The 16,305-nt window shown below is 38.5% G+C and overlaps 1 protein-coding gene across 1 annotated transcript; it reads left to right on the top strand.

Annotated features, from left to right (window-relative positions):
- The first annotated feature begins 1,114 nt into the window (after nucleotides 1–1,114).
- slc7a7 (solute carrier family 7 member 7) lies at nucleotides 1,115–16,280 on the top strand. Its single transcript, XM_042512085.2, has 11 exons — nucleotides 1,115–1,322; nucleotides 2,102–2,148; nucleotides 4,272–4,884; nucleotides 9,425–9,550; nucleotides 10,321–10,465; nucleotides 11,727–11,850; nucleotides 12,647–12,750; nucleotides 12,862–12,958; nucleotides 13,784–13,933; nucleotides 14,024–14,207; nucleotides 15,548–16,280. Exons 3-11 carry the CDS (start codon nucleotides 4,392–4,394, stop codon nucleotides 15,613–15,615), a joined length of 1,491 nt encoding a protein of 496 aa, XP_042368019.1. The 5' UTR covers nucleotides 1,115–1,322; nucleotides 2,102–2,148; nucleotides 4,272–4,391; the 3' UTR covers nucleotides 15,616–16,280.
- Nucleotides 16,281–16,305: the final 25 nt, after the last annotated feature.

Genomic DNA, 16,305 nt, shown 5'->3' with positions numbered 1-16,305 from the left:
TGGTTTTATGTCCTTCAATATTATTTAAATCCACAGGAGGGAGCTATAGTCTTTACTTTGGGAAACCTTTGAAACAAGTGAAATCATTTGACAGTACCTACTCGTTAAAAAAACAAAACAAAAAACATCATAGCAGGTGTTTTGGGGGCAAGTAGAAAAGCTCACCTTAACTTTTTTTACTCTTGTAGTTATGAGTGGCTACAGTGTTGTAATACTAAATGGTACAAATGCTGGCTCACTAAAGTCAAACTACTCCACCGAAACAAAATCTGTTAAAAGACTGTTGGTCAACCCCTTTAAAAAACTCTATGAATCAGCCTTCAATAATAATATTTCAAGGATGGACAACATTGTCTCTGATCCTATCAGGTCCTAAAAAGTGAATATGAACTGCTGCCATTACATGCCAACATCACCTTTCTTGTGCTGCTTTCAGAAGCCTTTAAGTGTTTAAAGCTGTTTTAACTCAGAGCAAATTGGTGCTATTTCTTTTAAAGACATGGGGAAGAAAGGCAATGACCAATTTGGAAAGACATGTTACACAAATTGCAAGAAATTAATAAATTTAGGAAATTATGTTTAAAAAGCTAGGGGAAAATGTTTTGAGAGGAAAAGGGAAAAAAATCTAGGAAAAACTATATAATTATCAAAATTACATTTTTAATTTTTTAGGCACTTTTGGGGATCTTTTCCTTGTTTTTTAAAATAATATTTTTAAAACTAATTTTCAGAAAATTTTCTTGGACTTTTCCTTCTAATGTTTGAGTCATGAGTTCTTTCTCGGCCCATTTCTTTCTTCCCATGTTTAAAAAAAATAAAAATAAAAATCAAGCTAATTTTATCAAAGGGTTAATAATATATGTATAGCACACTACATGTTAGTTTCAGTGTAATATTGATCAAAAACTTCCAGTTAACTACTCCTTTACCGATGATTACAAGACCTGTTTAGTGTGCATGATAATCTAATTAAAACCCTTTAATTCTCTAATAACTCACTCAGGAGACACAAAGCGCGGCAATTAAGCTCTTCACCTCCCTCCCCTCTCCTCCCTCCATGTGACTCGTTTCCTTGGTAGTGGAAACCAGAAGTACATAAAAGCTTAAGTGCATCAGCTGAGGAGCGCAGAGCAAAGTCACAACCGGAGGAAACAGCTGCGTAAAGACGCACGAGGAGGCTTATTATTGACCGTAACAGAGAGAAATAGCAATGACAGCGCGAGCTGGCGAGAAGAGGTGAATATATAAACATTTTGAATTATTTGGGATCAAGTTTGAGCGCACAGGAGGTAACGCACGGAGCTGACGCGCGCTTGGAGAAGGTGAGTCTATCCAAGCAAGGCTTTCGCTGATAATACGTGATAACTTAAACAAATCATTCAAGTTTACAGCAGCCTGTTATCATCTATTAACCTGTAATGTCAGTCCACGTGCGCCTTGTTGTCTTTTTGCACCGGATGTAAGTGAGGCTTTTAGATTTAGCTCAAAATAATCAACTTAAAAGGAAGATGTAAAAAGTCAAAATAAAATTTTTTAACTGGGGACTATGTTTGGACACTTGGGGATGGTGCAGGTGGTCTCACATCATGTTAGTCCTGATTCACCAAAGTTTATCATTCATTAGTGATGTTTTGTCTTTTGGTGTAATCATTTAATTTAATTTAATTTTATTTTATTTTATTTTTCCTCCCTCTTTTGTCTGGTGTTCTTTGGGGAGTTTGCTATTTGTGATTGCTGAAAAATTTGAAATTTATTAAACTTTAAGCTGTAAAAAAACTTTTTAAACAGCTGGTGTTTCAGAAACCAGACACCCTGCAAACCAGATGATTTCCCTTCCACTATCTTAGTAATTTTTCAGATATAATTCAACCTACTTATGATAATAAAAGCTTAATTTCTGAGATAAATGCTCATCTGATTTATTTTACTACACGCTTGAGCTGAGAGGATTTCCCCGATCCAGGATGTAACCTTGAGTAGCTCATGAAGAGCTACTTATCAGCAGCTTTTGGACCTTGCTCTCTGTTTTCTGTAAGAATGTGTGTGGCATGTATTTGATCACATGCAGGAAGACTCAATCTACTGTCCTTTTCCTTCGCAGTCACTCCTCGGTGAACCCACGTGCTGCTGATCTGCTGCTGCCTAAAGGTACCCTCTCCTTATATTCGTCTTTAACCCTCTTTCTTAAATCTAAATTAAACTTCTCCCACTGATTAACTTACTCAGCGTCTGCTGCTTACTATCTCAGGATCAAATTTTACATCTACACACCTCATTGTTCTTTCTTAGAAAGATAAGATATACTGTGTTTCAAAGCTTTCTGTTTTTGATTGTTTGATCAATCTCCGTCTGGCTCTGCGAATCAAGAAATGCTCCTAAAGACATTTTTGGTGATTTGCAGGTGAAAAGTCACCTTTCACCTGCAAAGTTAAAGTCTAAAGAGGGTCGGAAAATTTAGTATTTAAGGCCTCCTCGAAACAACAGCTTCATCTAAACTTTCACTTTTCAGCCTATAATATGGATCCTTGGATGTCATTTTTTTTAAAAATCAAAACTTCAGCAGATCACCTTTTTGTCTTGAATATCATAATGTAATATCACTGCAATCCATATGTACATTTATCAACCCAATTGCCAGTTAAAATGTTGGTATTGTATGTTTCTGCAAACCAGGGATACCTGACATATGCACATTATTTTCAGAGGTGTGGAACTGAGTCACAAGACTTGGTATCAAGTAACAAATTTGATGCTTTAGATTCGACAAAATCAAAAGATTTGCAACTTGACTCGGACTTTAACACCAGTAACTTAAAAATACTTGATACCTAAAAAAACGGCCACACTTAATTATCTAAAAACCACTTTAACCGAAACAATCCAACAGCATCCAAACAAGCTGCAGGAGAGAAAAATAAAAAACAAAAAATACGTCAGTGAGCGTCAGCTGGCTAAACAGATAACAAAGTTAATTTCCTTTGTGTACAAAAACTATAAGTGGTCGACAAAAAAATGAACTGCAGTATGCAAAATGTTCAGGTCGAAAATAATGTACGGAGATGTAACAACTTTAATGTGAACTTGCACAAAAAAACTTCAGTCGAGGCTAATGTTAACATAGCGAGCTAACATTAGCGTAACAGCTAAGTAACTTTTGTTTACAGCTAAATAAACAAAAAAGCTGTTTTAACTTGTTTAGGAATTGAAACCCAAATTAAGATTTGACTTGGGACTTGTCAGTCCTGACTAAAGACTTGCCTATTTTGACTCAATAGGCTACTTGAATTGGGAATTGTTAGTCTTGACTTTAGAATGACTCAGAACCTTTTTTGAGTTGACTTGAAACCTGCCTGTTTTGACTCGTGACTTGACTTGAGACTTGCCTAGTTAGACTCAGGACTTTGACTTGGGACTTGCCTAGTTTGACTTGTGACTTGCCTCAAGACTTGCCTGTTTTGACTGGGGACTTGACTTGAGACTTGCCTTTTTTGACTTACATGCTTTGACTTTGGACCTGCCTACTTTGACTTGACTTGGGACCTGACTGCAAAGACTTGAGACTTACTTGTGACTTGCAAAACAATGACTTGATCCCACCTCGGGTTGCAAATCTTGAAAATCTTAATGTAATATCACTGCAATCTTGGCCTTAAGGTTTCGCACCGTTTTCTATTCAAAACTCCATTAACGATTTATTAAATTTAAGGCAGTTAATGCGTAAGCCTGTGTGTGCTTGTAAATGAGATATGATTAACGCAGAGTGACTTATTGAAGCCAGTCATGCAGAGAGGTGAATGAACATGCTGCCGGACATGTGTCCGACTCATCATCAAACTCCATACATGCTGAGGATGATGAACTTTGGAAAACATGTGACCAGCTGCAGTGCTGACACTCAGTATCTCTGTCGTGGGGCAGCTATGAGTCAAAATGTTCCTCAGCCAGTGGTTACTAATGACGAGTCGGTGTTTTCAGGCATGTGGCGTGTTTGCTTCTCTCCCTCTTGTCTCTGTCAATACACTCAACCTTAAAAGGCCATTTGCTGCGCAGCCTAATGGCTCTTCATGCACAAAAAAGCCCTCATGTCCATGTTAGTGTGGCTTTATGTCATTTCTTGCGTGTTTGTTCCCACATTAGCGCCCTTGGCATGTAAATAAGTTTGACTAGATTTGATTCGGATTGAAACAACACAAGTATTCACTGTTTTGTTATTTTTCTTATGCTGTGACAAATATCGGTGGTGACATCACTGACTTGTGTTTCCTCCGCAGATGGGAGGAGATGATCACAGATAACTGCAGGAAAAAAATTCACAACAAAGCAAAAAAACTGAATTTGCGACTGAAATCTTCCTCAGAAACTAATTAAAAAAGCATAAAAAAAAACGAACAATGGCATCCTATAGCCCCGCCCCGACGCAAGAGGCAAATAATGGCGGGCCCCCTTCTGTGAAATCTGAAGGCTCGGGGGAGTCCATGAAGCTAAAGAAGGAGATCTCCCTACTAAACGGCGTCTGCCTCATCGTCGGGAACATGATCGGCTCTGGGATCTTCGTCTCCCCTAAGGGCGTGCTCATCCACAGCGCCTCCTACGGGCTCTCTCTGGTGGTGTGGACCGTCGGCGGGATCTTCTCTGTGTTCGGGGCGCTGTGCTATGCCGAGCTGGGGACTACCATCACCAAGTCGGGCGCCTCCTACGCGTATATCCTGGAGGCTTTTGGGGGTTTCCTGGCGTTCATCCGTCTGTGGACGTCGTTGCTGATCATAGAGCCGACCAGCCAGGCCGTCATCGCCATCACGTTCTCCAACTACATGGTGCAGCCCATATTTCCCACCTGTATAGCGCCATATGTGGCCAACAGGCTGCTGGCAGCTGCTTGTATATGTAAGTACATGTCTGGAGTGTGTGTGTGTGACACTGTGAGCGAGATGAGTGAATGTGATATTAAAGGGGTATTTCGCAGATTTTCAACCAGCTATCAAACCAATGTGGGTAGCATGTGTTAACTGTGGTCCGTCCCATCTAATCAGTGCTTAGATGATGCAAACTGATGCAAAACACATCATTTGGCTGAGTTTATCTGGCACCCATGGGCTGTTACTTCCACATTTTCATATCGCTCGCCCCCCATGATGCCACCGCAGACACAAAAGCCTTATTCCTATTATACAAAAACCCCACTAATATCTTTTTAATTCAATGGGAATGTGTACAATCTACATTCACACCCAGGTCAGCTGACTCTGCAGGAGTCACGGGTATTTATCGTGGCTGGCTTGACGTCGATGGGAACGCGAAACCCGGGTAAATACACTAATTTCAACAAGATACAGTGATGCTCCAAAACTGATTACTTTCTGTCTCCACTTACAAGCAGCGCTAAAAATGCGACCTCAATTAGCCTGCACCAAGTTTGAAAGAGAGGCTGAATAAGTCAGATAAATAACGAGAAGTAACCAATGTTAAGATTTCACAGACCTCTTTCCATGCTGCTTACTAAGGTTAACCTGTTCTCCAGCCTGTCCTTAATATTGACAATGACACACCAAAATACACACACACACACACACACACACACACACACACACACACACACACACAGAGAAAGTCATATTTGTCTGCTGCAGAGCCGTGTACACAGCTCTGATCTGGCAATGGTTAAGCAGTCTATAGCCTATTTTAGCTGATTTACACATTTGAAAAACCCTCATGCATACACTAATTTTGGTGGAATAGGGTAAAAGAGTATTGTAGTACTTTAGTACAGTATAGTATAGTATAGTGCATTAGGGTCAGACTCTCTCTAATTCAGACTGGCATCAAATCAAATGTCAAAACTAAGCAACATTGATCAAACGTAATCCAAAATTCTGTAAATGTGCTGCCTATTTCTTGCCTAAATGTTTAACCGTAATAAGAGATCACTGTCCGCCATTGTTTCACAAGTACAAGTTCACATTAGGTCATCCACAAGTGGGAGCCTTTATTGGTCTGGTGTGGTGCAGTGCATTTTGGTAGTTGTAGGATTTCTACCTTTTGAGCAAAAAGAGTCCCTTTTCTCTGCTTTTTTCTGGTCATTTCGCACCGATTTCAAAAGAACTCTGCATCTTCCTGCTGCATAGACATTAGAGTTTTATTATGAGGCCATTTTTCCATCAGTCTTAAAAAGACAATGAGATCTGCCACAGTTAGTTTCTCGTCCAAAGAAGAGCATGTGAGCTTAATAGACTAGAGAAGTGAAAAATGGTGACACCACTGCTGCAGTCAGCAGGTCTAAAGCAGGAAGACTTGGTGACATAATATGAAAGAGGAACTGGGCGACACTTAAAACTGGAGCATCAATTAGGAGCAGTGAGGGAAAAAACCATTTTACTCAATCTCAGATGTAGAAACGCTTCTTCACGTCTTCACGTGTCACGCACGTGAAGACCTGAGTCACAACTTTTATTTCTGTTGGTTTAGGAACATCAAGAAACGGCTCAAAAATTTTGAGGCAAGCTTTGTAGGTGCAGTGGTGCTCCCTGATTCTCTGATTTAGAGGCCAACATCACTATCTTTAGGAGGCTATGGCACGCGCATTCTTTAAGCTAGTGCAAAGGAAATTATATTTTTTTAAACAAGACGACGTAAGGTATTCATTAGTACCAACAAGGACAGCACAGCTTGTCAGGAAGGGGGCTAAATAATGCTCCAAAATGTAGGCTAAATTTTAGCAATGGAACTACTTTAGCATGGCATTTTTCAAAGGGGTCCCATAAAGCCTTAAATCAAGATATCTGAATGAAAATGGGTTCTACGGGAACCCACAAGTTGCCCCTAAATTTGAAAGGGCTTGTTCTCAGTAAATGTTTTGCTCCTTACTATTAACGTACTTCAAATTCAGTGTACTCCTCCTTTTAAGAATGGAATATATTAAATACACTTATTCTGTATTCATTATGTTATATAATTTTTCTAGTGGAAGTAGTGACTTTTGACATTGTGTGAGGGAGCATCTGATTGTGAATTCTGTCACTGAGAAAGCAAAAAGTTAAAATGCTTTCATTTTGAACTGCAATGCCAATTACCGTTACCTATACCCTCATAATTTTACCATCCTGCTCTCGTCCACTAACATGATGCACCACTGTGTAAGTGGATGAGGCCCAGATTTCCGAGGTAACTAGAACACTATGGCACTGAGAAAGAGCAAAGCTGACAAACTGAATTAATCAAACTAACAACAAATCCACAAAAACTGCTCACCGAGGCAACCGGGCACAACTTAAGAGGTGGAGAAATACCAACGCTCAGGAAACCAAACGCTGATCCAAGAAGCCAAAAAGACACACAGAGCTTGTTAAGGTAATATCTAACAGACAAGCCCTGATATTCAAGATAAAAAATACACATATTGTGCTGGTTTGCAATAAATATTACTCACTCGTCCACCCACCCAAGCATGCATGAACACACATTTAAATGCATGCACGTACACACTTGTGCCATGCACCGATAAGCAGTGCTCAGGAGGAGGAGAGGCTGATAGCTGTGAGGTAAAGTCCTGCAGTGAGACTCTGACCTGAGAGGTGAACGGGCTACTGACAGCTCAGCACAGGAGTGAAGCGTAAAACCAAACTACACACTTCCTGTCACTGAAGGACTTTTACTCTGTGGGAGATTGAGACTGGGAAACTGTGTCTCTGTACTACAGTTTTTGCAGATTTTAGTTGCTTTTGGTCATACTATTGCTGTTGAAAGTTCATTTTTAAATCCCTTTTTTTTAAGCTCTTGGAATAACTTCTCATAAAAATGTGTGTTAGTTTTTTATTATTTTATTTTATTAGTATTTTGTCCGATTGTACGGAAGCCCATTTATGCCATTAAATCGTAACATGTATTTCACTTTGCATTTAACTTGTTAACTTAATACCAACTTTTCGTGAACTTTTTTCTTTTCAGTTCTACATCTGCACAAGATAAACATCCGAAAAAAGTAACAAAGCGCAACAACATCCACCAAAATAACAGCAACAGAATGTACCACATGGTACAATGACACCTATATACAACAAATGTTTTTTTCCTTTTCTTGATGGAAATATGCATCAACAAACCTCAGACGTGGCACTCTTGTTCGACCACGTAACGTAGATACCTCAAAAAAACATAACTCATTCACTGATCTCAAACGCATCAGAAAAACAGATTTGCTTCCAGGGTTTCTGCGTCATGTGGCAAAAAAAAACTTTAACTTTTACTAAAAGTGTGTAAGTATCTGTCAGCAATACAAAAACACCTCATTCACTTGCATAATAACACGTAAATTGAATGCTGTTTGCCAGCCACAGTCTGGAGCTCTGGATGTCGGAGCGTCCCGCCTGCACATGAGCTGACAGTCATTGAGCAACTGAATGAGTTTTTAAATATCTCCATTTCACTTCACATCTGGACCATATTTGACCTGGACTACCAGTCAGCCGGCCTTCAAACCCGATCTCACACCTCCCACCCGTCTAAGCTTCCACTGTCAACACACCACGCCTCTCTTCTGTGTGGCAAAGTCATCCTCTCCATCGCTCATCGCTGCTCGCCTCTGTGACTTTTGTTGTTTGACCGGACCCCCTGCTGGGACCGGACTTGTTATGATCCTGCTGGAAGATGATAGTGTCATGGTTCACCCCCTCACTGTGAATGAAGGTGGTCAACATGGGGTAAAGGGCGGTGATGTAATCCTGTTTTTGTCTCTTCTTTAAACGTCTGGAGGTCAGCGTGGAGCGATAAGTGAGCGGGAGCGCTTTAGTAGATAAAATACGTCCACTCAGCTGCTTTGCAGGTGAGTTTGTTTAATCAGCGCTTACGAGGAGGATTTAACACGAGAAAACGCTTTTATCTCGAGGTGGTTTTTCACTTCAAACCGAGCAGACGTCCTGTGCCTGGCGTGGCACGTTTATGAGTTGAATGGGATCATGAGCAGATAAGAGGCCATAGAGAGATAAGTCAGAGAGAAGCACAAAAACACGTTTCCCAAGAATATCAAGGAGTCCAATAAGGAAAAAGGTAGCAGCTGCTATCAGTCATCGAGGCTGCGGGTCACAAATCACAAGAATGTAGCCCACAAGGTCATCAGTTTCACAACGTTCCCTTATAGCTTGTAAAAAAGCGGACTTCCATGAGTGTACCTGTGTGTGCGTGTGTGTGTGTGTGTGTGCGGTTGTATGTGCTGCACTCAGCTGTTTCCTCGTCTGAAAAACAACAGGCGAGTCTGCTTGAGTCAGCAGCAACGTTTCCTTAAATCACACACGGAAACATACTGGCACACACTCAGTTTACGGAGCAAATGTCACCCACTGAGACTGTTTAAGCATTTGTTTCTGCGTGTGTGTGTGTATGGGTGATATAGCCATATTAATACATGTGCTTTTGTTGTGTCTTCTCACCTCAGGTTTGCTGACCTTTGTGAACTGCGCCTATGTGAAGTGGGGCACCAGGGTCCAGGACTTCTTCACGTACGCCAAGGTCATCGCCCTCATTGCCGTCATCATCACCGGCCTGGTGAAGATTGGACAAGGTCATTAAATCTTCTTGTATCTTAAAACCAGTGATACTCAACTTAAGGCCTGTGGGACAAATCTGGCCCCGGATAGAGTGCCGTGTGCCCCCCCAACCATTTTCTAATTCACAATAAAAATAAAGTGATTGACACTGGGAATTAGGTGCCAGAGCGCATAAACAGAAGAAAAATAGAGCCTTTAGTGAAAAAAGTGTGAATTGAGGATCCTCTGCACCCCCCAACAGAGATTCCTTGCTAAGCCCCTGATGTCTTAAAATCCTAGAAACATCCAAAAATCCTATAATAAAATAAAATCCAAATAATGTCCTCACATCCTAGAAAAGCGCCAAAATCCTATAAATGTCCTAAAATCTTAGAAACATCCTAAAATCTTAGAAAAGTGCTAAAATCCTGGAAATCTGCTCAACTCCTAGAATTGTCCTCACATCCTAGAAATGTCCTAAAATCCTAAAAATATCCTAAAATATAATCCCCTTTCTCTGCCCATTTCATGCAAAGAAAGGCAAAAATCCATAAAACTGTTTTTTTTTAAAAAAGAAAAGAAAAAAAGACACATCCTAAAATCCTAGAAACATGTATGGGGCCACTGTGATTGGCCCCCGGCCTCCTGTCATTTTGCAAAAGTGGCCCCCAAGCAAAGCAAGATGAGTATCCCTGTCTTAAGCCCTCAACAATATGTTAAAACTTTACCAATTGCCAAATTTAAATGATGAGCTTCAGGTGATCATTTGTGCCTAAAATTAAATAATTGTGTTGGTGTTTTTCAGGTCACACACAGAACTTCGAGGGCCTGTTTGACGGCTCCTCTCAAGATCCGGGAGACATCGCTCTGGCTCTGTACTCGGCTCTCTTTTCCTACTCGGGATGGGACACCCTCAACTTTGTCACAGAGGAGATCAAAAACCCAGAGAGGTGAGGAGAGAAGAGAGCGATAAATCCCCTTGTAGTACACCTGCTGAAACAGTGTGCAGCAGAAAGAAAGTAGTCCCTCCATGAAACTATTCACAACAAGGACTATGGATTATCTTTAGTCACTGGGTCATGATTTCTTCAGAGAGACATTGCTGTTGAGTTTTTTAAATGTATTTTTTTGGCACTTTGAGCACCAAAAGCTGAGTGCCATCGATATTTAAGAAAAAAAGAACGCACAAGAAAATCTTGTAAATTTAGAAAAGAAAAGCTTTTTTTCCTGTAATATTTTCTGCTCATTTTTTTAAAGTAAGAAAAAATCTCAATGCAGGAAAAAAAGCAGATTTTTTCTGAAAAGTTTAACTTTTTTTCAGTTGATGTCATAGATTGATCATCTCTTGATTCTTATTTTTTTCTGAAATAACAAGATTATTTTGTTAATTTTCCCTTAATTCTGGGATAATAATCACATTAATTCAGAACCGTGTTGTGATTTGTGGAAAGAGATATTACTGTTGAGTTTTCCAAAAGTATTTTTTGGCACTTTGAGCACCACAAGCTGAGTGTCATCAAGTTCTGCTCTACAGCTGATATCTCCAACACTCTGCAACTCACACCAGAAAAGAAAATCCAGATTGATAAATAGCACTACAGTTAAGAGGAAAAATATCAGATCTCCTCCTCCGATCATGTTCTTTCTCATGGACATCGATGACTCAAATGTACTGATTTTGTATGAGTTTTACTCGAGTTATGCATTATGTGGAGTTAAACATTCCAAAAATCTAACCACAATTTAGGAGTGGTGTTACAAACGTCATTATATTTTATTGCAAACACTTTTTTTTACAGTTAATCCTATGAGATTACTTTTACAAAGCCAGCGAAAATTCCTAATTCCATTAAATTATAAAACTGCAGGATACACATTGCCAGTGTCACTGACTTCCCGAAACAACCACAATCACACTGAATGTCTGTGTGGTTTTTGGGCCCTTTTACTGTTATTCACACGACCAAAACTGATCAAATGAAGCAAGACTGCACACGTGATTGGATCACAAGCCTCTCCCAGAGTTCCCAGGCAGATTAAGTGACAAACACCCCCAACTAATCACAATCCTCATCCTCCCCTCACCCACGGGGCCGATGTGCTGTTGACCCCGAGACTCCCGAGGAAGCCTGAATCTCACTCACGTCATGTTTAAACGGCCGCGTCTCATCTCTTCTGCTTCCCTCTGCTGTTTGTTTGTGTGAACTACAGGAATCTGCCGCTGGCCATTGCCATCTCCATGCCCATCGTCACCGTGATCTACATCCTCACCAACGTGGCCTATTACACCATCCTGCCCATGAACGCAATCTTAGACAGTGATGCTGTAGCTGTGGTAAGTGCTTAAAGCCTAAAAAAAAAAAAAAAAGATATAGTGAAGATATAGAAAAATAAAAATACAGATAATAAAAATCAATAAATAAATAAGTAAAATATAGATATAGCACAGACACAGAAAAATAAAAATATGGATGATTCAAATAAAAAAATTAAATGAATAAGTAAATAAATAAATAAAACGCAAATACAGGTATAGATATAGAAAAACAAAAATATACATTATTAAAATAAATAAATAAATAAATAAATAAGTAAATGAATTAATAAAACAGATATAGGCATAGACAGAAAAATAAAAACATAGATAATTGAAAAAATCAATAAATCAATAAATAAAATATATAGCACAGACATAGAAAAATAAAAAATATAGACAATAAAATAAATAACTGAATGAATGAATAAATGAATAAAGAAAAAAGGGCACAGGCATAGAAAAATAAAAATATAGATGATTAAAATAAAGAAAGAAAGAAAATATATAGACATAGAAAAACAAAAGTATAGACAATAAAATAAATAAATAACTGAATCAATGAATAAATAAATAAAGAAAAAAGGGCACAGACAGAAAAATAAAAATATAGATGATTAAAATAAAGAAAGAAAATATAGATAAAGCACAGCCAGAAAAATAAAAATATAGATAATTAAATCCAATTAAATGACTGAATGAATAAATAAATAAAATATAGATATAAGCACAGACACAGAGAAATAATAATACAGATAAAAATAAATAAAAATGTAGACATAACACAGATTTACAGCATTTAATCTTCTCTCTCCAGACGTTTGCAGACCAGGTGTTTGGTGTCATGAACTGGACTATTCCCCTCGCTGTGGCTCTTTCCTGCTTCGGAGGACTCAACGCCTCCATCCTGGCTTCCTCCAGGTATATAATTGATAAATTAATTATTTTAAAATTCATCCCTGTGTTATCAGCTGCTCACTCATGCCATCATCATCACTCATCGCCGCTCTGTTGCATGTTTCTGTCTTAAAGGCTGTTCTTCGTGGGCTCCAGAGAGGGCCACCTGCCCGACTACCTGTGCATGATCCACGTGCACCGCTACACTCCCGTCCCCGCCCTGCTCTTCAACGTCAGTCCGCCCTCATCATCTTTTTATTTCCTTTAGTCTAATGGTTTTATTTTATACTGAAATATAATGCATATTCACTTGAGAAAAAGTTACCCTGATTTTCTGAATTAACATGATTATTCGCTTAGAATTATAAGAAAAAATTTAATTGGGAAAAAAAATATAAAGATAAATGAGAGTGTAAACGATTATCTTGTTTATCCATTTCGTTTTTGAGAGATACAAGAACTTTTTGCGAAGAATTAAGATAATTATGTTAAATGCAGAAAAAGAGATTTTTTTCTGAAAGTTTTTTTACACATTTTTTAAATTAATAATATAATCTTGGAAACTCTTACTTTTCTTATTTAATGAGATGAATATCTTGTTAATTAGAAAAAGAAATTACTTTTTTCCACACCTAAAGTTTAACCTCAGTTCTGGGATACTAATCTCTTTAATTCAGAAAATCTTTAGATTTCTTATTTTTCTGTCTTAACAAGATTATTTAAAAAATGTAGAGAAAGAAGAGCAGACTTGGCAAAATTGAGAAACTGGACAAATATTTTTTCTGCTCATTTTACTGAATTAATGACGTAATCTCATAAATTCTTGTTATTTCTGTCAATTGAGAAAAACTTTTCTTTTCTTTTTCTATTCTGAGATAATAATCTCATTAATTTAAAAAAGCAGTAGATTTTTTTTCCTTCTCTCAAATAAATGCATTACACTCCCATAAATTTAGTTACCACCGATTCTATATTTTTATTCCACTGTTGCATCTTTAGGAAAATCCCCCCCAAATTTCACAGCCTGACCTAAAACGTTTCTCATCTGTCTCTGCAGGGCATCATGGCTCTGATCTACCTGTGCGTAGAAGACGTCTTCAGGCTGATTAACTACTACAGCTTCAGCTACTGGTTCTTTGTTGGTCTCTCTATTTTGGGGCAGCTGTATCTGCGCTGGAAGCAGCCGGACAGAAAGAGACCTCTAAAGGTAAGAAGCAGAACCACAATTATTGTTTTTTTTTTTTTTCTCCTTATGCACCAAATTTAACCACCATCTCTTGTGTCTCTCCTCCCTCAGCTCAGTCTCTTTTACCCCATCATCTTCTGCATCCTCACCATCTTCCTGGTGGTGGTGCCGCTCTACAGCGACACCATCAACTCTCTGATCGGCATCGGCATCGCCCTGTCAGGAGTGCCCGTTTACTTCCTCTGCTGCTACACGCCGGCTAACAAGAGGCCACTGTGGCTACGGAGCGCCATTGGTAAGACAGTTTTTATACATTAAAACCATATTTGTGGATTTTTAACCCTTTGAAACCTGGAATGACATTCAGATGCCTTTAACTTTCCTTTACAACCTTTGAAACGTGAGCAAATCGGTTTGGTTTTTATTGAAAACGTGGCCAAAAAGGCACCGAGCAACTTGGCAAGAAATTTGGGAGAAGTTCATAATTATTATTATTTTTTAAATAAATAAAAAAATTAGTTAAATTAAAAAATAAATTAAAAAAATATTATTATTAATTATTTTTATAATAGTAAAAATACATTGTATTATTATCATCATTATTATTAGTAATATTATTACATATTCTAGCTATATAATTGCTATTTGTTGCCCTTTTTTAAACCTTATTTCTATTTTATTCTTTCTGAAAAATTTTTTGGTAATTTTCTTGGAAATTTTTACTTCTGCCTTTGTTTTTAAAAGAAATTGTCATTCTGTGGTATTGTAGCATAGCTTTATCCCAAATATTTAGATTATTTAGATTAGGAGATTAAGATATGTGTGTTTGGGTGGTTTCTATGAGCAGGCTAAAGGGCATAAAATAGATGTAATTTGTCTGAGGTAGAATTAAACAGGTAATACACATTATTCTGAGTTGCAGGAGAATAGGACAAGCTAGGAGAAATTCAGAAAAAGGAGACTTAACTTCTGTAGGTCCAATAAAGACGAGGAAGTCCACAGCTACAGCCGAGCAGGTCACAGAGACAGCTGAACTAGATTCATCCAAACTTGTCAACACACCGACAGCCGCACATTGTTGCCTGGAAAAGTAAAAAAAAATCCAGTCAGTTTCAGTTTTTAACAAAATTGTCCAGAAATTGGATTAAAATTTCAGTTATCCCCCTTTCTCCACTCACACTCCTCTGTCCGTCCTCCTGTTGTCCCACAGCTCACAGGTGTGTCTCGTTTTGCTCCTCACTTTCTCCTCCTTCCTCCCTTGCAAAGGTTAAAAAGGGCTATTCTGCGCTTTTTCTTCTCCTTTCTGCTGCAGTGTAATGCTGCTAGAGGTTATTTTGTGTCGAACAGCAGCTGATATTAAAGGAGCACTTCACCCACAAAATGACCATTTGTAAATAAATACTGCATTAAGTTGAATTTATAAGTAAAACTATATTTTTCTCAGTTAGGCCAGTCAGCCTAGTGAAACTTACTAGAAAAATATAATTATATATGATAACGTCAACCAGGTATGGCAGCTCTAAGCATGTAAAAAACCTGTGTTGTTTGCTTATATGTATATCCAGAGTACAGATAAAGCTCTGAGCTGTTGTTTTTTTTTACTAATGTCATTTCTATTGTTTCCCTCTCTTTCAGCTAAATCCGGCATTCTCATCCAGAAGGTGTGCTTCTCCGTTCTGACTGAAATGGACAAAGAAGAGTAGAAGTTTGCTTTTAACACCCTGACGGAGACCGACGACGCACAAACGTAGAACCTGAGCTCATCCTGGCCCGCCGCTGCCGCCACGAGGCCTCGATGGATGAAGCATTTGGGCTCGAGCTGGACGCAGCTCTCTGACCTGTGGACCATCACTCATCGTGTTAATGAACGTGTGAACGACGGTGCTTTTTGGCAACATTTCACTCCAGCTGACTTCAGAGGGAACATTTTAATGCACTCCTGAAGAAATCAACACCTCTATCACAGAACATTAACAGAATTATTTAAATTATGTCAAGACACATCAATGTTATACCTTTTTGATTTTACTGGAAGGTGGAAAATTATTATTATTAGTATGGCTTAATGTAAAAGGACAGCAGAGCATCTTTGCAACTAAAAGCATTGCTGACCACAGAAAACAGTCTTATTATTAATATTTGCACACAGAAAATCAAGCAGTAAAAGAGATTAATATATATTCCCACATTCACTAATGTGGGGCAAAAGTTTTATACATATACGTCAGCTGCGAGGTCGAGTGAAGGGCTATTTTTACACAAATTTACTTTTTGTCTGGCTCAAACTCGGGCTGTTTATGTGAAAGAGTTTGAGACAGTCGAGCTGCAAACACGTATTTATAATAAAATTACATGTTGACAACATAAATTGGCTTTTTTTGTGTGTTTCGAGG

Source organism: Plectropomus leopardus, chromosome 23 (assembly GCF_026936395.1).
Source record: "Plectropomus leopardus strain MGB_pleo_1.0 chromosome 23, ASM2693639v1, whole genome shotgun sequence".
In the NCBI taxonomy this organism is placed as follows: Eukaryota; Metazoa; Chordata; class Actinopteri; order Perciformes; family Serranidae; genus Plectropomus; species Plectropomus leopardus.
Note: the sequence above shows the minus strand (reverse complement) of the source record. Positions and strands in the feature narration are given on the sequence as shown.